The 23,729-nt window shown below is 28.5% G+C and overlaps 1 protein-coding gene across 7 annotated transcripts in view; it reads right to left on the reverse strand.

Annotated features, from left to right (window-relative positions):
• The window catches only part of LOC107457092 (prostatic acid phosphatase), a 48,315-nt gene that overhangs the window by 19,516 nt on the left and 5,070 nt on the right, over positions 1-23,729 (reverse strand). The window contains exons 3-10 of one of the 7 annotated variants that reach the window (XM_016075153.4): positions 22,626-22,706; positions 20,345-20,488; positions 18,463-18,561; positions 18,297-18,386; positions 17,043-17,163; positions 12,520-12,605; positions 8,727-9,053; positions 6,950-7,094 (exon numbers count right to left, since the gene is read on the reverse strand). In XM_016075153.4, coding sequence (XP_015930639.2) covers positions 6,993-7,094; positions 8,727-9,053; positions 12,520-12,605; positions 17,043-17,163; positions 18,297-18,386; positions 18,463-18,561; positions 20,345-20,488; positions 22,626-22,706 — 1,050 coding nt within the window. In that variant the 3' untranslated portion in view covers positions 6,950-6,992. Of the gene's footprint in view, positions 1-3,420; positions 3,520-5,115; positions 5,524-6,949; positions 7,095-8,726; positions 9,054-12,519; positions 12,606-17,042; positions 17,164-18,296; positions 18,387-18,462; positions 18,562-20,344; positions 20,489-22,625; positions 22,707-23,729 lie in introns of those variants that run through there. The other 6 variants (XM_087168130.1, XM_071183244.2, XM_043043179.3 and 3 more) reach the window with 6 other exon arrangements.

The raw sequence follows: 23,729 nt of genomic DNA on the forward strand, positions 1-23,729 counted from the left end.
ATTTGATTATAACTGGAATCTGTGAAATCAGATCTGTTTTAATACAATAAAAAAGTAGGAATCTTTTATTTAAATGTTATGAAATGTTAATGTTATTTTCTGTTACTCGTTAAGAAACAAAGATGAAGAATAAAAAGCAAACATGGGAGATGGTGAGCGATGATAGCTATAAGTTATAAATACATAGTTATATGTATATACATAAGTTATATATACATAAGTTATATATAGCATAGTTTATAAATACCCTAACGTATGTGCTAGTAATCTAGCTCCATTATCAAAGAAAACTCAACTAACCAACTCCATGGAGTCTTTGTTAATCTAAGTCTGTTTTTGATATTTAAAAATATATATCTGTTAAAATATGTAGTAAGAATATTTATTCCTTCATTGATTAAAATAATTAATAAAAATTGTTCCAAGTAGCGATTAAAAATCAAATTATTAATTTATTTCTCCAATATAAAAACCTTGTTTTACATTTAGCCACTTGACAAAATTTTTGTTGCCATTCATTAGGGAACTAATTATTGTAATAGAGTACATAAAAATAAGAATGTGTTGTACTAAAGTGTGTTAATTAATATATATTAAGGGCATACATCACGAAAAAACACCCTGCATGCAGACAAAATAAATTTTATTTTCATTTTCAGCTCTTTTTCCTCACTTATATTCATTATATATATATTGTTGTTGTTATTGTTGTTGTTAATTTACGTCGCACTATAGCTGCACAATGGGCTATTGGCGACGGTCTGGGAAACATCCCGGAGGATGATCCGAATACGTGCCATCACAATTTTGATCCTCTGCGGAGGGGATGGCACCCCCGCTTCGGTAGCCCGACGACCTGCACGCGAAGTCGAGCACTTTACGGTAGCACAGTTTAACGAGGACCAATACCTCACACCCTCGGTCCCTTCGCAGACTGATCTAAGTGGTCCCCCACCCTCACACTGACCGCAGCCAGTGATGCTTGACTTCGGTGACCTGCTGGGAACCGTGTCTTAACGATCAGTCCACTGCGGGACCATTATATATATATATACACACAAATTAACATGAAAAACATGAATAAAATAAAAAACTAAATGGTAGAGAAACAAGAATGGTAAAAGCAAATAGTCGTTGTCAAGACACATCTATTGCTATAAATGCGATATTTCTGAATAAAGAATAATTATCCTAAGATAAAAATTATTCTTTATATGTGTCGATATCGCAAAAAACCTTGTGTTGTAAAAAATCATGAAATAAAAGAAAAATGTAAAAGGAAATCAAACTTACCGGCGTGAATTAAAACGCGGTTTAGGTTTAAAAGTACAATAATAAAACAGTTAACAAAAATCGCGAAGATGTAAAATATTGCTTATAGCTTGAATCGAATATAATAAAATTAAAAAAACATTTGATCGAAGAAGAAGAAAAAAAAATGTTTAGGTAAAATATTAGTGCTGCCATCTATGAGAAACAATTAGTAAAAAGGTAATAAAATTGAAATAATAGTAAAAATGTTTAACGGATTAAATAAATTAGCAGTCTTAAAAAAAAAAAAAAAAAAAAAAAAAATCTTTTATAGGGAAATTAATTTAAAAGTCAGTCTGTCAGGATAGAAAGCCGTTTATAGGTTTTATTCTTCATTCATACACCCTTACATAATTTATATACTATATATATACATATATAGTATATAAATTATCGGTTATTACATATATATATATATATATATATATATATATATATATATATTAGGGTATTGAGGAGTATCAATACAATTTTAGATGAATATGCTTAAGAACCAAACTTTCTACTTAAAATTGGACTGGTATACCTTTCACTTTAGAATTTCCTTTTTAAAAGGATAGTTTTAAGGTAAGAACTTAAAATGATTTGAAAAAATCTCTAAAGGTATCTCTTAATCTTTTAGGATCACTTTATTATTTTTTATGACAGTTTTCCTTTATTTATTAATCTAGATAAAACAGAAAACTGTTTTGTTCTTGTCCTTTGCTGAACTGTTACGTAGCACAAGGTATACCTAGCCTCTTTCGGTTAAAAAAAATGCAAGACTGATACGAGCAAGAGTGGGGTCAATTGTAACAGGGTACGATTGTAACAGAGCAAAAATTTCGAGTGTCGGGTTCTAGATTTGGTTCCTAGGTGGCACACAAGGTGTATTTAATAAATCTACATGTACACCCCTGATGGCAACCATTTTTATGTACTTTTGAAAGAGTTACATCACAAAAGATATTTTCACGCCACGCAAGTACTTTTTTTGGTATTAGAATATTATATTGTAACAAAGTAATTTTGTTTAAACAAATAAAAATTAGTAACCGAATATGTAAGTGGACACTTTAATTAACATTTAAATAAAAAAAAGATTAGTTTTGCTAATTAACTAGCATTGTTTTTAACAAATGAAGCTGAAATGGCGTCTTGGGGACAATTGTAACAATAAGTAAAGGGACGATTGTAACAGCTGAAAATAAATAATCTTATGTTTACAAGCCATTACTTAACTCTTTAAGAACCACCAATAGTTTCCTATATCATTTATATTATGTTGTATGTGCATTATTTTATTTGTCACCTTTCACAGCATAAATTAAAATTTTTAACCCCTTAAAGTTAGAAGTTTAACCCTTTAGGTCTCTGCTCATTATTATTTTTACTCCTAAAATATCACTACTATTTTGATCAATAAAAAAATATATCACAACTATGATAATATGTATAATTAACTATGTTTTAGTTGAATTTATGAACTGTTACAATTGACCCCGTAAGTGGGGACAATTGTAACAACTGCACGACTGTCAAATATTTTTAATAACTAATATAATAATATTTAAAATCAGGTATTTATTTTTTTTTCTAGTAGAGGATAGTCCACTTTACTCGTCTGTCAATTAATACTAATAATATATTGGATTTTTTGTTAGTTAAAAATAGTTAAGTAAAAAATGTTACAATTGACCCCACTCTCCCCTACTCTTCAAACAAATCATCAATTTTGGTTAGATAATTTCATGTTTCGCAGTTTTAGACTAAAATTATGAAGAAAAACATTTTTTTTGCTGATAACATTCATTTAAGGATTCATTTTAATAACATTCTTACATAATATTTTTATGTTATTTTTTTTAATAATTATTCAAACAGAAAGTGCAAACTAATACTGTCACAAGAGATCAAATACCGTTTTAAATTTCATTAGTGGTTCTTAAGCAAAACGTTGATTACGGTTTCAAAAGATAATTTAAATTATTAAAGTAAAATGGCTTAAGATGGCTTTCATATTGACGTCCATACCATATGAAGCGGAGAAATGTACCATTTTTTTTTTAAAAATAAAGTAAAATAAGTTTTGTGGAGTTGAACTTACCATGCCAATGCTACAAATCTTACCTGGGTTAAACTTTGATATCCTTCTTTCCAAAAACCATGGGCGTTATAAATATTTGTAGGCCATGAAGTATAAGGTGCTCGATGACCATGCCTAACAATCTGCAATGAACACATATGATTACCGATTAAATTTAATGGGTTGTTAATTCTACTTAAGAGTAGAATCTTTTACGATTTATTCTTATGCTTACACATAGCAAACTATTGGCAATTAAGATTGTATACAAAGTTAAAATTACTCTGAGAAAAAAAGTAAGGTCAAAACTATCAAAATATGGTCAAATTTATCGTGCTTCTCTCTCCATGGATACACCAGAATGCTCGGTAATTTTTCCCATACTGTAATGATTTTAATAAAATATGATTTTATAATACATGATGAAATTTGGTAAATATAACAAAATTTGCCAGTTTTATCATGATAGAGTACGATGTAAAAACCATTTATTCGGTTATATTTACTTATCAGTTTTATATTTTTTAGTAAATATGTGATCATAAGAACTATAATTTTGAAAATCTGAGTTTCTGGTAAACCATAACCATATGAAGGGAAAAATCACAAAATGAATGGTTTGAATACAGTATATTTTAGTTTTATTAACCTGAATTGTAGTTCTTTTTTACTAAAAATGTTCATACCATAATACAGTACTGTAATTTTCCCGGTAATTTTTTCTCCGTATATAATGCGATATATTCAGATTCGCTTTTTTGATACTAAAATCGTTTAAAATAGTGTATTTATGTTAGTCTTAAAGCAATAATCTAATTTAGATAACAAGTGATGAATTTAATTATCTTTGTTGATCCATAATAAATTTCCATAAACTTTGCCATTGCTATTCTTGAAGTATGTATATACTTGTCTTTTTTTCTGCTCCTTAAAAATTGTAAGATATAATTGTTTTTATTTTTCCAGTATAACTATCTATAATTTCTAATTTGTCTCAAATGTCTTCATTATACAGTAATAATTGTATAGTATACTTGTTTTTATTATTCTCTTGAGCCTCAATCATTCTATGACATTCTTATTTTCGATATTACCTAGTACCTCTATCGTTCCACGGTATTTCTATGTCATCCTTATTTTCCTTATTATCTTGAACCTCTATCTTCCCATGATATTTGTATGACATTCTTATTTTTATTATTCCGGAAAAACAATTCAGCATACTTGGCCCATAATAATTTTTCGATATGCTTCATTTATCTCATAATAATTTTCTGATATTCTTGTCTTTCATGTTCCAGGAGGGTGTCGAAAAAAGTTAATTTAACCGAAAAAAGATCATTTTATTGAAGGGAAAGGTTAATTTAGAATTATGTTATCCTTTTCGCGTCGATTGGTTTTTTTGGTTTTTTGCTGGATTGAATCATTAAACTATATATTAACAAATCATTAATTAATTATAGGTGATTATTGGTATAATATTAATCCTTTCCTAATCGCAATAAATAAATTTCCAACAAGAAAAATTCACAAAAGTCGTTGTATTACGAATTATATCATGGAATGTTTTTGAATATCATAGGATGTATCATGGGAATGTATCCTTTTGAATATCATGGAAAAAATATCGTGGAATGTTTTTGAATTCAAGTACTTGGTAACAGAAAGATTGGAATAAACGTTTTACAAACTTATTAAATTAATTATAGCATAAATTGGAACTGAAGATCAGAACTTACCATCTGTAAAAGAACGAGCTCTCTTTTTTTCTCGTTCGTAAACAACATGAATGGCTCCAAATTAAATGGCTTAAATAAATATGGCGCATCTGCAAAGATACTATCCAGGACATTTCTTATACTAATAAGAAAAATTAAAAGCATAAAAAGGAAGAACAATTTTCTCTTTATCCGTCTCATCATCAATTCGAAGATTACACACGTTATATATTTCGCCTTAGTTCGTTATGTTTGTTCAGACGCATGCAGTCATTACTTTTGGGACAACTCAAAAAAAAAACTTAATGCGTCAGGAATAAATAGGTTTATATTCTTTAATACAAGTTTTGATAAACACTTCTGTATACGGTTTCGATGAAAATCTGTATATATATATAATGTATGAATAATAATTCTGTATATATAATATTTAGAGTCTTTAAAATTTCAAGAAATCTTCAGAATCAATATATATATATATATATATATATATATATATATATATATATATATATATATATATATATATATATATATATATATATATATATATATATATATATATATATATATATATATATATATATATATATATATATATATATATATATATATATATATATATATATATATATATATATATATATATATATATATATATATTAGTTGCCAGGTAGGGAGGGATATCAAACGCGTAAATAACAATGAATATAAAATTTTGTACTTTTTATTCATTAAAGTATTTTATAACTTATGAGCTACTTTTTCTAGTGAATTGGCTTTTATTTCATTCGAGGAAGAGCAAAGAAATATATAGGAAACACTGCTCCTCTCAGCAATTTCAAAGTTCACCTGAAGGGATATGGGGTAAGCTATTGAATTCCATATTTGGTCTGAACCACAACTTCTAAGAAATTAACCTAACCATTTCCGTTTTAAGGTATTTTTATAACACGAAGCATTACGTATAATATCTATTTTCTAAAATGCACATTTTAGTCTCTGTTTGAAATGAAAAAATAAATGTAACATTAAAAAAATTATTAATTTCACTAATACTTACTGGGGGTAAATCAGCAATAGGGTCTAGATTTCCCAAGGGTATATGCACTTTATAATCACATTCGTCTTCCCAGTTAGTTGGTACAAATTATTTTGTTCTATTGATTAAGTTTTCTAAAGGACTGAATTCTCCTCCGCAATCTTCAAAATACAGAGCAACGGGTGGATTGACGTGCTTCTCTGGATTGGAGGAATTAAACAATAGCCACCAAACAGAATATTTGTTTTTCCTTTCTTTCCATAGTTCAGCAATAAACGTGGCAGTTATTGGTGTTTCCAAATTAAGAAAAAGTTTTAAATTTTTAACCAAGCAATTTTTTTAGTCTGTAGTTTTGAATTTCTTAATGTTTTATTATTCATGTTAGATAAAATAAGGTATAGCTAGCGATTTTCCAAAGAAATTAAGCAGCCTCTAAATCATAGTTTTTTCAAATTTATTTTTGCGGCCAAAAGGCTCATTTATCTTTCAAATAAAAATTTAAGTGATTTTATTCGAGTAGCTGATTAAGAAGAAAAAAAAATGAAAAGCTTAAGGACCCGATTTTGTTAAACTTTGCCCTATGAGTCTGAACCTTTCAATGTTATTAAAGAATGTATATTTTTCAATCTTCAAGTACTAATGTGAAATGCAAAGATTTTTTTTTCTTCTCAAGAGTCCCTAAAAGTTTGTATCAAGCAAACGTTTTTCCATTTTTTTTTTTCAATTTGTAGTTCTTGAAGAGCAAAACATTTTACAACGAATTAAATGTTTTTAAAATGCAGAATTGAGAATTAAGAAAATAACACATTAATAAACAAGAGCACAATTCTTTTTTAACAGTCAATGCAAAACAATTTTACAATTTTATTATTGGATGAATATAACTGATGACTATAAATAAATTTATGATTTCCAGCAGCAGATGAGAGGTTTTTAGCATTTCTGATGAAGAGACAAACTGCAATAAATAAAATAAAATATTTGTACATATAATTAAATAAACAGTTCACAGTATGAATAAAATAATTTTAAAAATCTTAAAAAATAAAACTTATCTAAAGTTTTGCATGAAAAATTAAGGAATAATATGTTAAAAAATCGAGTTGATACATTCTAAGTTAATTTTTCAGATATTGTGTTCATTTAATATAAGTTTATCTTAAAATGTGTCCAAGAATTGTTTATAACATTTCTTAAAGATGCAGATGAAAAGTCGGTGGTTTCCTCAATGTTATTATTGCTTTTAAAAATCAACCTACTTTTTCAGTTGCTTCTATTTTAACCTATTAAGTTACGACATGCAAAAGATGATTAAAAGTTACAAAACAATTCAATCAGTGCCTTTACTACGTTAATTATTCGGTATCTTTTCCACATTAACTTTGCTTTTTAGTACCCAACTATTTTTCTTATTTCAATTACCGTTGACTTGAAATTATTTTATTCTCTATAAATTCGTTAAAAAAAGCACAACTATAAACAAAAATAAAACGTGGTTTCAGATAACTTTACATGGTGAAAAAAAATTCTGGTATAATTATCATACTGTGTGGCAATGAAATTTCAGGTAAAAAAAAATCATATTTATGGTATTAAAAGATAAAATATATACAATATTTTAACCATTTCTATTCTATTTCGTAATTTTTTCGTTCATGTGGTGAAAGTTTACCCGAAATTCAGGTTCTTAAAATTATAGTTCTTATTACCTCACGTTTAGTAAAAATTACAAAATTCAAAATTAAATTTTATCGAATAAATTATTTTTATGCCACGCTCTAAGGTATCTTGATAAAATTAGCAAATTTTAACACATAAACCAAATTTTATCATGTATTATAAAACCATGTTTTATAGTTAATTTTATCAAGATCATTAGCAAAGTGATTCTATTAAATACTGCTGCATATTTTGGTGTTCTCATAGAGCCAGAAATACGGTAAATTTTTACCATATTCTGATAATTTTGATATTTTTTTTTCTCTGGGTGAAATAAGATTTTCATATAATTCAAATCGTTAAATTATGGATTTGTTTCTCTCTCGTTCTTTCTTTCTTTTTTTCTCGGAATTTATCTACTAATTCATCTACTAATTCGGTAAAGATATGATGCTTTTCACGTTGATAACTGAGCTGGTAAAAAATTAATTAAAATTAAAAAAACATGCTATAAATTCCTTTACTCAGAATCGTCTAAAGTTCAACTTATAACAATGGATAAAGCGAAATATCATTTTTCAATTATCTCTCTTGAATGGATTAATTGAAATTTTTAAGCGATTTTGTGAATCGGGGACTAAAATTTTTCCTTGTATTTAATTGATGCTGGTCCAAATTACAGTACCTTAGTATAGATGGTTATAAGAGATTTGCATAGCATGTAGGGGTAAGGGCAGACAAAACTATTGGGTAAACAAAAAATAAAATTGATTAAAACTATTTTATTATAGGCTTCTCGAATTTTCGATATTACGAAAGTTATATACGAGTTCATTAAATCAGGGTTTGGCTGTAATGGTAATTATGGTATTATATAAAAAATTTGAATTAGTGACAAAGAAACTATAATTATTCTGTCACTTATACGTACTAGGGGTAAATCGCAAACAGTATCAAGTGAACGTAAAGATATGTTCATTTTGTAATCACATTCCGCCTTAAAATCATCAGGCCTAAACTGTGCTGTTTTGTTCAAAAAGCTTTCAACAGAACAGAAGCTTCCTCCACATTCTTCAAAATGCAATAATACTGGTGGATCGATTCGAATTTCTGGGCTTGAAGAATTGAAGTGAAGAAATCGCAGTGAATATGCATCATCTTCTTTCCACAATTCGAGAACTAGAACTGACCCCATAGGTGTTTCAACGAAACTAAATTTATTCAAGGTGAGTAACACCTGGGTTATTGTGCTCCCATGCTGTAAATAAGGAGAGGTATGTTAAGGAGAACAGTTAACATAAAGATCAAAGTTTTGTATACTTGCATCAGAGTTTATAAGGAAACCCGATAATTTGAAAAATCAATTGAAAAAGGGAAAGAGATAGAAATGTACAGTTTGTAAAGTTCTGCTTAGAAAACGAAAATTTTCTCATCAAATTTTAAAATTATTTAAAAATATGTCAATAGATGGCGCTGCTATTTTAAAAATATCTACTATTTGCAGAAAGAGTGTGATCCAGCCATAGAAAAAAATTGGCAGTCACATATGAAAATATTTCAGTTCGAATGGCTTCATATTTTTTCTAGATAGAAGTTGCCAGAAAAATATTTTTTTTAAAAACTAATTTTGAGACTTGGTGAGAAAAATATCTTGATTTCCTTTCCATCTACTGCCTCTTTTCTTCCATCGATTTTTCAAACCGCCGGCCATTCTTGATACAACAGGTATCTTAAAAATATGTTATATAGCTCATATTATTTTTGAGGTAAAAAAAGATATGAGCTACATAACGTTACTATGATACTACACATATCAGTATTCTATCTCAACTGTACTGTAGAACAGAAATGAGAGATAAAATCGATGGCATTGTATTTTATGCAGCATTTTGTGGTTCACGGTGAAATTCATAAATTTTATAATTTGGTCGTTTCTATTAATTCAGTTGTTTAAGTTTCCAGCTTATCTGATGATAAATGGTCTATCTAAAATCGAGACTTTTTTTATAAGGGTCTGTAAACTTAATATTGTATATTAAATTGAGCCCTTTTTGTTGCCCGTAGGTCCAAAATACAGGGTGTCCCAAAAATGTTGTGTCTTGCTTCTAAAGGAGGTAGGGCACACCATAAGGATAAAGAAATGCTTAGCTGCCTCATGACTGGAAGTGGCATCGCACACCGCTAGGGGCACTTTCCTGTTATGAATGTATTGTTTGTTTGCCTTTGAACAGGTACCTTTATTGATCTGAAATAACCTTAATTTTGTGATTTATAATAATTACTGTCGAAAATTGTATTCAGATAGGCTCAGAAATAGCTGTTTTATCATATTTTAATGATTTGGCGACTAATTTGACAAGTTTTCCGGCCATAGGTTACTTCATAATTTATAAACCTTATGATGTGCCTTCTCTAAACGTTTGTCGCCACATTTACGAAACAATGTGTCTTGTCACGTGCCGTTTTTAAATTCAGTCCCACATTGGCTCAATTGCGCATAGTATTGTAGTAATGCGTGGATTACAATTCTATAATTGTTGATTATTTTGACCAGATGAACTTTAGTTTTAATGACGAAATTAAAGGAGTCAAAAGTGCGACAAAGAAGTTTTTTTTTTAATTTGAAACAAATATGTTTCAATATGCATTACAAAGCAAAATTTTAGAAATTTTTTTTCAAAATGGTATCATTTTTTTTTATTAACTAAGTTGTGGTCTGATATTTTTAGAAGATTTTTCCCAAGCATCTATACTGTTACTTAAGAATAATGTGAAACATAGATTTAATTTTATAAATGTTGAATCTGGATCAAATTAAATTTTAAAAAAAAGAATACTGCGATCTGTAATTTTACTTTGTCCGTGTATTTCTGAATAAAAAATATTGAATGTTCTTGAAATACTGAATGTTATTGAATAATGGATGTCAGAAACAGAAGGATTTTACATCATATCTTTTATTAGTCAATACGAATGGTGCTAAGATGAAATTCTAAGATGCTAAAATAAGATACCAGAATTTTTAAACTATTTCAAGCACTAAAAGTTGAGATGCATGTCTCTAATAAGCTCTAAGTTTTTTCAGTTGCAGAATTATTGTCTTATCTTTCTTTTTAACCAGTTTAATGAAAATGTTTAATGTGTGTACTAAAATACTCATTAAGGATACTATTAGAGATCATCAAGTTTTCGTTCACTTTTGTGAAGATAACATTTATTTAGTTTACCAGAATACTCATTAGAGATCATCAAGTTTTCGTTCACTTATATGAAGATAACATTTATTTAGTTTACCAAAATACTCATTAGAGATAATCCCATTTTCTAATTTATTAAATGGTAGTTTAAGATTGAAAATAAGAAAGGATTTATTTACAACACTTGAATTATTTTTTAAAAAGTTTATAAAGTATTCTTGATACTATATAAAGTTTGCTGCTGAAAAACATCTATTAAAAAGTCAAGAGTATTCAAATTATTTTTGAAATCAAAAAACACAACCCTTCTCTTTAAAAAGCTAATTTAAATTTACCTTTATTAAAACACACTTTTTTATGAATATAATGTCAATCAGGGGTAATATGGCATAAAACTCTATCATGTCATTATTATCAATAATTAATGCAAAGTTCATTACTTTAGCTCAAAATGAGAAAGACTTTTAATATTTTTAATTTTGTTTTCTTAAGTTATTCATAGATTCTGAAAAATATCTTACAGAGCAGAACTGCACATTACTTACATTTTGGAAGTTTTTTTTCCAATGATTTCACATTAGTTTCATCATTTTGAGAGTCTAACATTAAGATGTCATATTTGGTATTACATATATCCTAGCTTTTAAAATTTCGTTACTTTCATACATTTAATATTTCATTAATCAATCCTTTTATAATTAAATTAAACTAGTAACTAATTTTTTATCACACTTTATATGAAAAAACAAATATAAATACTCTTATTCTTTTATTAACAGTAAATTTAACGGATAAGTTTTTAATTAAATGCTCGACGATATTCGACGATAAATTCAGTACAACTTATTAATTCACTAAATCAGACATCCAAATCTATTTTAAACTTCATTTTCCTTTAAGCTACTTTATTTCTCTAACCACAAGAATGGTTCGATTACAGGGTTTCGTTAAATTCTAATAATATTTTTGGAGATTGATTATTCAAAACTTAAAATTTATAAATCTACAACATGCCATATTTTGAATCTCTTTTCATGCTTCTAAGTGTCCGTTTGTAACTATTCCTTTACTGAAAATTTGAACTTTTGGCGTTAGGACTGGAGTGTTTTTGATGCCCGATGTCCCCTTAGTGCGACCGATGAAAGTCATACAAAATAGTTATATAAAAATGGATCTGTGTTCATTTTGGTAAAGAGATGACTTCATATTTTTTTTCTGATTTAATATGTTTTAGAATTTTTAAGAATAGCTATATTTGTTTGTTAATTTTACAAAATGCTGCCTAGTAATCCTCAGAAAGTTTTTGTTTGATATATCTCTGCAGTATCCATCTGTCAACAGAACGACAATCTATCAAAATCTTCCATGATACCGATTTTTTACGATACGCATGTTAACCATGATTAACCTTATATTATGCAAGGTACAATCTTTTTTTTATTTTTAACTGTTTTAAATATATAATAGTTTTTTTTAAAAAAAAAACTTTAAAATATATACTTATTCAAATTAAAATCTAGTTCTTACTCCAGCATAGACAATTACACGTTTGTTTTCCATATCGTCATTCATTTTTAATATCATGTTGTTAACCATGTGATTTAGCAAATTACCTATGAAAAAAACAAAGCTCAATGGATAATCATACAGTCCAATAAATAAATTCAGTATCTAACATCATGATAAAATATAAATAAAAAGAAGAACGATATAGCAGAAATGAGACAATAGGATTTCTCACTTCGTATGTGTGCAAAAATGAAATATGAAATAATAATGCTGTGTGATTATAAAACAACTACGTGGCTAACTGACAACTATGTGCACCAAAGTTATAACATGCTTTTTTCTTCTTTTTTTAAAATTTTAAAAATAAAAATTTCTGAGAAAAAAAGTCGATGGAAACTGAAACAGCGTTTGTAGCTTAGTCTTAATATGCAACGATTATTTTCATAATTACATGCAATTTGATATCTTAAAATATATTTTCTCTTGAAGATATGAAAATCTTACGATAAATTTTTTTTAATAAAATGATAGTGGATAGTTTTAAGTTGAAAAAATACAAAATTATAGCACATTTTTAAAAAGGAAATTTTTTTTAAAGATATTAGTTGAAAAAGAACTAAAAATGCTATCCTTAATGTAAAAAAACATAAAGCTTCAACCAACCAGAAAGGACTTAACCAGAGAAGAAAATTTCTACTTTGTCATATTTTATAATTGTAATAAATACTCTGAGTTAGATTTTTAATAAAATATATCTTTTTGTATTAATACATACCGATGTCTGCAAATTTATTTCATGTCTTTTAAGATGCTCAAATTAACATTTTTTGAGCTACACAATGGGATTTTATGTATGGCAATGCTTGTTTATCATTGAAAACTGTTTAGAATATAAAAGTAAGCAGCTATTTCGACTCCTCTATGCTCGGCAGAGGAATCAGAAGTTTTTTTTAGTGATAAGTGTTTTCACTCTTTGTTATATGTCTGTTAACCATAATTAGTTGTACAAAAAAATTTTATATATTTTTTATTCATCTGGATAAGATAGCTATTTAATTTATTAGCTTAAACTATATTGGATTTCAATATTTATTTTTGCTCCGCAATTGGATTATTGTTCTTTAAAATGTCATATCCGTTACCTAATCTGGTAACAGAATTTGCATTATTTACACATTCTTTTTAAATTTAAATTTTCAAGCATGTGATCCAGCTAGGTGAAATATTTGATGCCTTGAGTAACTAGAATGTAAATAAAATATGAATGTCAAGAATTAAGAAAGTAATGAATAAAAATTAAATTTACTTTATATTTTATTTATTTTATTTGCAAAGTTTGTTTATAATTCTTGAACTATTTATTTGTCTCAAACTTCTTTTACACCTCCCATTTATTCTTCGTTTCGTTTTTATGGTGAGCTAGAATACAAACTATTTTGAGGACAAATAATTCTGTGTTAACTAATTTAATCACAATTATATTTTTAAAAAAAACAGTGTTTTCTTAATATGCAGCTAATTTTAAGGATTGCATTTAAGTATGAAATTTAGGATTGCATTTAAGTATTTTAAGGATTGCCTCTCTTTATGAAAGGTGGCGAGCAAAAGAAAACGAGAGTGCAGCTGTCTAGTTTTGCAGATAAAGTTCATTTAATATGATATTCGCTTATTATAAATAACCGGTTAATGTCACTATAAGTTACCAATCATGAGTTGAAAAGAACAAAGTGAGAATCAAGCTCACCGGCAAAGTTTATTCTAGCAATTCAGGGAAAGATGGCAAAGAAAGTTGAAGCGACAGAGAGCGAAGGGAAAGTAAATATAGAAACTTATTTGACGTCTTATCGCCGTCTTTTTACTTTTCAACTGACATATTTTCTCCCAAATGAACATTTTCTAACGATTTTTGCTAAGGCTTCTTTTACAAGTTACCTGGATCACCCATTCAATCTCCAAAAGAAATGCCCTCCTAATCCGAGAAGTTTAACATTGCCCACCAATGAAAAAGTGAACTCTTCCGCTAAACTTTCGTGCCTTCCGACTACTTGTCGTGGTAGAATAATATGCAAATTACATTTATCAAGCGATTTCATTATTATTACTTATCTCCTCATTATTAGTAATTACTTGGCACAGTAGTAGTTATAATATTTATAATTAATAATATTTATTAATAATAAATAGATTGACTTGTATAGCAGTCACATACAAGTTTACCATTTCAATTGATATAGATATAAAAGTGTAGTCTAGATATTGTAAATTGATCATATTAATACTGCCAACTGATGGAAAACGACAATGATAACGTTTTTACTAAAGAAATGATCCACAAATATTGGAAAAATGTGAACTACAAAGTCTTAGAACAATTTAGTATAATTACATTTCATAACATTTAATAACATTTCAAATCGACAACCTCTCGTCTGTAAAATGAAAGCTGCACCCCACTTCTTTAGTATGAAAGTTGTAGATTAGTATGACAGTTCAATCCCACTGACAAGCTCTTAGTAGGGACAACATAGCATAGTTTAGACTAAAAATTGATTCTTAAAATTTTTCGGGTTTTTTTTTCTTACTATGGGTGTATTTGAAAAAAAGACGTTAACTTTTCAATCTGAAAGAAGTTTCAAATGAATTCCTCATTGCAAATAATTTTTAAAAAATCGCAAAATGTCCTCCTGTATGTTAATCATATATATGCTCTTAATTGCATGGTTTAGATTAAAAAATGCTTCTTAAAAAAATTTTAGCATTTATTTTTCAATTTTATTTATTTTTCAATTTCGTCAAATTTTACAAAAATACCCATAGATGTGAAGACATCTATAGGTATTTTTGAAAAATTTGACGCTAGCATTGCTATCTGAAACAAGTTTCAAATTAATTCCTTATTGCCAAAAATTGTAAGAAATTCGCAATAAAGATTTCATTTGAAATTTGTTTTCGATTACAAAAGAAGAGTCAAAATTTTCAAAGATACGAAAAAAATAATTACCCAAAACTTTTAAGAAGCATATGTTTAGTCCAAACAATGTTACGTTAAGAGCATTAATATAGTGCGAGCAGTAATATCGTGCATTAATAGAGTATAGTAACATAGTGAAGGATATAGTGCAATTTTTTTTAATAATTAATTGCAATGAGAAAATCATTTGAAAATTTTTCTAGCTTGCAAAGTGAGCTTCAATTTTTCCAAAAATATCCATATATGTTAAGAAATAAGTAATCAGAAGTTTTAAGAAGGTTTTTTTTACCCCAACCAATGACGTGTTAAGAGCATATGTATAATTGACGAAAAAGAGGACAATTTGCGAATCTTTCATAATTTTTTGCAATGGAGAACTCTTTTGAAACTTGATTAAGATTAAAAGATGAGCGTCAATTCTTTCAAAGATACCCGTATATGTCAAAAAATATGAACTCACAATTTTAGAAAGCAATTTTTAGTCTTAGCAATGCTACATTAAGAGCATAGATATAAAAATAACAAAGAACACTTCGAAAATTTTTTAATATTTTTTTTTTAATTTTTTGTATCTTTCTCCTACGAGAAATTTATTTGAAACTTGCTTTAGATTACAAAGCAAGAGTCAAATTTTCGAAAATACCCGTAGATGTGAAGAAATAAATACTAAAAAATTTTTAGAAGCATTTGTTCTAAACCATGTGACGTTAAGAGCATATATATGGATAAATTAATGGAGAACATTTTGGGAATTTTTTATAATTATTAGCGATGAGGAATTCATTTGAAATTTGTTTCAGATTAAAAAAGTTAGCTCCAAACTTTACAAATATACCCATATTTGTTAAGAAATAAATACCGAAAAGTTTTAAGAAGTATTTGCTAACCATGCTACGTAAAGAATCATATGTTATCCTTACTAAGAGTTTATCATTGGGGTTGAATTCTCATCCATACTGAAGAAGTAGGGTGAATCGCACATCCCATAGCACTATAGTAAATGAGGTAATCAACCCTAAAAGTGGAGTGTAACGCTCATTTTCCCCCTACAAACATCAATATTAAGAAATGTACTACTTTACCCAATTGTTCATTTACCTTTTACCCATATCTTGTACCGTTTCTTAAATAGAACCGTAACTATGCAGCCTTCCTTCAGTTGACTTTTTTATCTAGTAACTCATAGTCACTTTATAATACCTAGATACTACTTTTATAACTATAGCTGCTGTAGTTCGAAAGAAAAAAGGTGGTTATTTAATGTATTTCACTTGCAACACTTTGTATATACACTTTTATTAATTGGAAAAGTTTTCAATATAAATGAGGATGCAAAGTCATCTTTAATGCAAATGAAATATAAATAGTTAAATCTTAAAACTATTGCTAGTTCTTATTAGAAACTTTTAATTATTTTAGATAGCACATTTTTATGAGTATTTTACTTTACATCGTATTAAAATGATGTTTCACACTTATTTTTTTAAAAATGAGTAATAAAGAAGTGTAGGTGTTCAAGATGGCGGATATTTTTAAAAATTAAATTTTTTAAACAAAGATATTGCATTACCTACTCGATATCTAAGCAGAATTTTTGTTGAATATAGGAAGTAGTAGTTGAGAAGAATTTGATATTCTAACTCATCTCGACATGGCTCTGACCACTTAGGCGATGATAAATTGAAATATTCCTGAAAAAAATTCTTTATTTATAACCAAGTGGACATCAAGTGGTTGAAGACACAAATCAGACAGGACATTAAGTTGACTGAGACTGAAATTTTAACATTTCTAATAAAGAGATAAAAAAAATGATAATGAAAATCCTTTAAGTACCTAAAATTGAATTTCGCAAAAATAAATATTAAAAAAAATTAATTTGAAAAATGAGGAAAATAAGCTGTTTTTTCCCCAGTAAAATGATTGAATATGTCAAGGACAGTGATGCAATAAAATTTATAAAGAAAAACAGCATGAGATTTAAAAGAAATATTTTCCGTTTAAATACCATGAGCCCAACACATAAAATATTCAAACTCCCATCAGTTGGTAGTAGAGTTAGAGGTTATCCAAACCTTCGTAGCTGGACTTCATTAATGCAGATTTTAAAACAAGTAGGATATCGAACTGGCAATACCTGGCAGCAAAGAAAACAACTCGGAAAAATGTTCTAGAGAAAGCCAAGACCCATACCGCGCTGTCGGTCCAATGATGATGATGAAAATTATTCCAAACAATAGTATAACATAGCTATACAGCTTTTTTCCCCTCCGTATACCCTCTTAAAGTTTTGCCTTGCCGTTTGGGCAATATGTATATTTAAAACGTGATAAATATAGAGTTTTTAACAATCGACATATGATATAATGATCCAATTAACTTAAACGAGAATGGACGTCATAATGCGAAGACATTATATCTTGATACCCATGCCCAAAAATAGTATAAACTATTGGTAAAAATAACTTTTTTGAAAACTTTAGCTAAATTTAATGACTTATTTGCTCAATGTGGGTCTTTTGTTTTGATAGCGAAAAGTATGCTGATACTTATTTTATCGGAGAAAAAAAAATCAAAAAAAATTGAATTTCAATTGCAAATTTGGAATTTATTTTTCAGTGTGGACGTTCTAACGGATGCTGAAATAACATTGCGTTTATGAAATAGAAGTGGTTTTTATGTATCGGCGTTATAATAAACGGCGTTTTTTTTCTTCTTTTTTGTCTTTTATATAAAAATATCCGTGAGTAAACGGGGTCAGTAAAGCATTTATAATACAAAATTGCAAATTAATGTATATATATATATATATATACCATTTTACCTGAGTATTCAATGTTCTTGCAATATCAGAAGCTTCGAAAGGGCCTTCAACTACTACTCGTGTATGAAAAGTTAAAAACCTGTAAAGAAACTAGGAAACGAAATTTTCAATTTTCAGTTAAAAAATGAAGATAGAAAATGTTCGGAGAAAATAATGAAATATTAACTTTATGCCTTTCCAAAGTCTCGTTGTAAAGTTTCGAATTGTGGAAAGCATCAAGCTCATCGTTTGCTCTTTTGCATTTACTATTTCTTCCAAAGATGTCCTAAAAATAAAAAAAAACATGATTCAATCACTCTAGTCGAAGGCTGATTTGAAAATCCAGATTTTTTAAATAAATTACCGGTTTACTTTGCAGAACTGCGAAATATTTTGGTAGGGGAAGGTGGGGTAAGATCGGGTAGCTGAGATTCGAAAGGCAGTTTAAACTGTTCGATTTAGGAACTGTCAGAGATAATCAAGCTCTTCATTGCTCTGTTGAGAACACTTTTTTTTTCTAAGTAGTAGTACAGCGACGATGACAGCTCCACAATTCAAGTTGATAAATTATGGTAAAATGGGTTTGCCACAGAATGCACATGTTTGCTTAGCCAGTTCATATAAGACAATTTAAAAAGAATTTGTTTTAATGTTGATGCGATTGAAAAAAAACGACGTGCAAGGTTAAAAGCATGCAATGCATATTGCGTAGATTTAATTAGCTACTTCGTATAAGAAAATTTGTCCAGATAGAGGGATGAACAAATCAACAAAGAACAAATCAGCGCTCAGTAGCGCGATTTTTCGTGACAGAAGTTTAACGTAAGATACTTGTGTATCTTTTAATGGTTGTCACCACACACCGAGAAAATAAGTATGTTTAAATCTATCAAAATATGCCTTATGCAAAAAATACCTTATTTTTAGCTCTAAAGAAACACTAAAATCTCAGTAAATTTTACTGAAGAGTACTGATTTTGGTAAAATTAACAATAAAATATGTTTTTCTGTAATCATATAAATGTTTTTTTTATCATATGTTTGATAGTAAATAAAATAAAATTTGGTAATTCTGTCATGATACCTTTGAGCATTCGGTTAAATTTACTTTTCAGTTTTTAATTATTACTAATGTGGGGTAATATATCGTGGTGATGTCACCTGTTGGGCGAGTAACAAAATGAACAGAATTCAAATTACGTTGAATGTTGCTAATTTCTTTTTTTCTTTTTTTTTCAAGAAATTAAACGAAAACACAGGATTGGAAACAAATAAATTGAAATATGCAAGTTATTACTATTCCGGTTCAATCTATTTTGACTGAAAATTGTTGAGCCTGATAAAGATCCAGAACTATAATACTGAAATCCCGAATTTTCAGCTAACTGTTGCCATACAAACGAAAAAAATACCAAATGAATGGTTTAAATACCGTACATTTTCGTTTTATTAACCAGAATTATATATATTTTTTTTTTACTAGAAATGTCATTACCAAACAGAACGGTTATTTTACCAGAATGAAGACATCATTCGACGCTCTATGCGCCGAATGTTGCATATGACATAAACTATAAACAAATATTTCCATCATGAACAAACATGAATCAATGCCATTAGTAACCATTTCCAACATGAACAGAGTACATCAATAACGTATTCTGTGACACAGATATTCCGTGTAAGTTTGTCTAAGTAAAATAAAAAAGGGGCAATCAACTTCAGCCACTAACAATCGTATCACTTTACACTTTTTTGGATGCATTCTTTTTAAAACAAACTTACTTTCACTTTAAATGCTCTCTTATGATCGTGATAATCAGTAACACACAGTACTTCTCTTTCATTCATTTATAACCTGAAATGATAGCGCTGCTATCGTTAGTTTATATCTAACGCTATCACACTTGCTCACTTTCATTTTGGCAGCACTTATACTTTATTAGATCATATCAAGTTTCTACTGGTGGAAAGCACCACTGTGAAAGGTTTTTGGAAATTTCACGCCAATTATATATCCTATCTTATTCAGTGCAAATTTTGAAAATTATAATTTAATGAAAACTTACCTTATAGCCTGCAGTATATGGGATGATAGGTTGCCATTGAATCTCATCAGAGAATTGATTCTCTTTTTTCGGTGCATACAAACCTGCCATGAATGCATACGCTCCATACAAAGCTCTTGCAGCTTCCGTAGCTAGCACATTAACCTTTCGAAAAAAGGAGATTTTAAATTTGCGCCTGAATGAGACATGCGGCTAATTTTTTTAGCTATTTTCATAAGACTTCCAAATAAGTATTTTGTATTATAACTTTGCATTAAACTTAGCATTAAACTTACTTTTAGAATTCACTATGTGAATGATGAGTTTAAAAAATAATTTAAATACTTAATGTTTAAAACAAAGACTGAGTAACAAACATTCAATATATTTAGTTCTTGTTTTTCCTCTTTCTAAACTTATATTGTTTAGCTAAAATCTAAATCTTTTACTTTCATCAAAAATATCACCAATGTTGATAATTCCATTTCTAAACAATTAAAAAAGACGCCAGCATTAAAACACTTTATAAGAATCATTCTAATCGAAAATTTAAAGTGCATAAATTCAGGTCCATACGCATCATATTTAACTTCGTAGCTGCAAGTAACATCTTTACAATCTGCTTTCTAGTGTATGCATAACTTTTAAAATTCCTATCAACATTTTATATAATAATAACATTGTACTTTTGACGTGACCTGTCAATATGTTGGTGACTAGTGGCCACTCACAAAACAAAATCAAATTATCTGAGATTTTCAGATTAAATTTAATTGTGTGAAATTTAATTTTTGTGAATTGTTCTGATTTAGATTAACATAAATTTTCATGCAATTTTGATAATTGGAAACATAAATATGTGTTAAAAATTTACATCAGAATACTGTAGGAAAAAATTATACCTACATTGTCAATTTTTCAAACCTTAGAAGTGAAGTAACCTGGGACCTCAATGGTCCACTGTTCTCGAATCTTGGCTCAATAAGGGTTCAAAGGGTTCGTCATTTTCCGATATAGGCCCTATATGGAATTGTCCGATTTACCCGATATTTTACATAAACTTTTCAACCAATATTGGCCTTATATAGAGTTCTCAGATTCACCCAATACTTTAAATTCAATATAGACTCTATATTGGCTGTATATAGGCCGGTATTGGCCCTATATAGGACCCATGTTATAAAATCTAGACATCCCAATATTGGTCCCTCGGTGCATGTTTATTAAGGACCCAGAGCCAATTTCGAGCTAAACTGGGACCAAGGCAAAATTGCTGCTAGGGAACTAATGCTACTACATAAAATTTTCATAAAATTTAACAAAATATCTTGCGATTTCAATTCGAGTCTTTCATAGTTTTATAACAGGCTTTAGGCAGATCGGAATCTTCAATAATGATTACAGTCCTAGCAATTTGGGATGTTAAGCAAACTGAAATTATTCGCTACCACTTTTTAATGATGGATTATTTATTCAAATAGTACTGGTGACAAAAAAAAAAAATTGTAGTAGTACTTTATTTATGTCGCACTAGAGCTGCACAATGGGCTGTTAAAGATGGTTTGGGAAACATTCCTAAAGATGATCTGAAAACATGCCATCATAATTTGGATCCTTTAATGAGAGGATGGCCTTCTGCTTTCGTTGATGTCTTTGTTATGTTTGTTATGTTGATGTCGTTGATGTTAGTTGATGTCTTTGTGATAAAACAGTTTAACGAAGACCAATACCGCACTCCCTTGGTCCCTTCGCAGACTGATCAAAGTGATCACCCACCCACTCACTGACGACTACCAGTAGTACTTGACATCGGTGATCAACTGGGAACCGCATTTTGATGATCACATGATCACAAGAAAAATAAATAAGAGCACGTTTGGATAAGTTTTAGAAGATAAAATTGGTAACATAAATGTGACCAATAATAGACTGAAACATTCTGCTTTGTAATAATATAATACTCTGTGAAATTAATCTGACCAACAGTAATGTTAATTGCTGATATTCCAGAAATATATCTAAAGTTGAAAGTCTATTTCCCTGAGAATTCCAGGTATTCACTGTATTGTGTGGCCACTCTGTATTATTATTATAATAATTATTCGTTATAATTCGTACTTAAATTAATTGGTTGCAAGTTTATAGCGTTGCTATTTTAACTTATTATTATTTTTTTTCAGCATACTTTATGAACTCAAGGAAATACATTCATTTATATGTCAACAAAACTTAAATGTAGTTATTATTATTTTCGAACATATGATAAAATCTGTACACATAACGAAAAGGAAATTCTACTTACTTCCTTTGGATTGGTCGTTATAAAATTCTTATAAAAATTTTGCAAGTGTTTTCCCATTACATAGTTTTGAAGCCTTCCTAACTGAAAATAAAACTGAAACTACAAAAATGAAAGCATGGCTGAATAAAAATATAAATATTCAAAATTACATGGAAATTCTGGCAATTAACGTTTTGCACTATTGCACTGAGAAAAAAAGTATGGTCAAAACTACCAGATTGCGGTAAATTTTACCGTGTTTTTTGGCTCAATTGGTAATGGTTTTTTGGCTCAACTGGTAATGGACAATCAACACCAAAAGCTCAGTTTTTTTAACGAAACGCTTTGGTAATGGATTTAATAAAATTAACTCTAAAATATGGCTTTATTATGTGTGTTTAAATTTGGCAATTGGTGTAAAATGAGATATTCTTATTACGAGTAAACTCTAAGGTATGAGATACCTTAGAGTATGGCATAAGAATCATTTATTCGGTTCAATTTACTTTTCAACTTCGTATTTTTTTGCTAAATGTGTAGGGATAACATTTATATTTTTGAAAACCAGAATTTCCGGTAAACGGATACCATATAAACGGAAAAATTGCCAACAGAATGACTAGAATATCGTATACTTCGGTTTCATTGACCAGAATTTTGATTTTTTATATCAGAAATGTCATTGCTATGCAATGCGGTAATTTTCACCCGATATATTTGGTGTAAAAGTAAGGTATTTGGTTTATAAGTAATATCCTTAACAGATAGAAAACATTTTTATGGTAAACAAAATTTAAATATGAATTTAAAATTCAGTGTATGGATGAACTTGAAACGATATCCGTGGAAATAACTATACTTGATTATAACTGGAATCTGTGAAATCAGATCTGTTTTAATACAATAAAAAAGATGGAATCTCTCATTTAAATATTATGAAATGTTGATGTTATTTTCTGTTGCTCGTCAAGAAATAAAGATGAATAAAAAACAAACATGGGAGATAGTGAGAGATGATAGCAGAAGGCAGAATTTATAGTTCATAAATACCCTAATGTATGTGTTAGTAATCCAGCTCCATTATCAAAGAAGACTCAACTAACCAACTCCATGAAGTCTTTGTTA

The sequence above is a fragment of the Parasteatoda tepidariorum genome, chromosome 7 (assembly GCF_982258835.1).
Source record: "Parasteatoda tepidariorum strain Cologne lab strain chromosome 7, Ptep-v5.0, whole genome shotgun sequence".
NCBI lineage: Eukaryota > Metazoa > Arthropoda > Arachnida > Araneae > Theridiidae > Parasteatoda > Parasteatoda tepidariorum.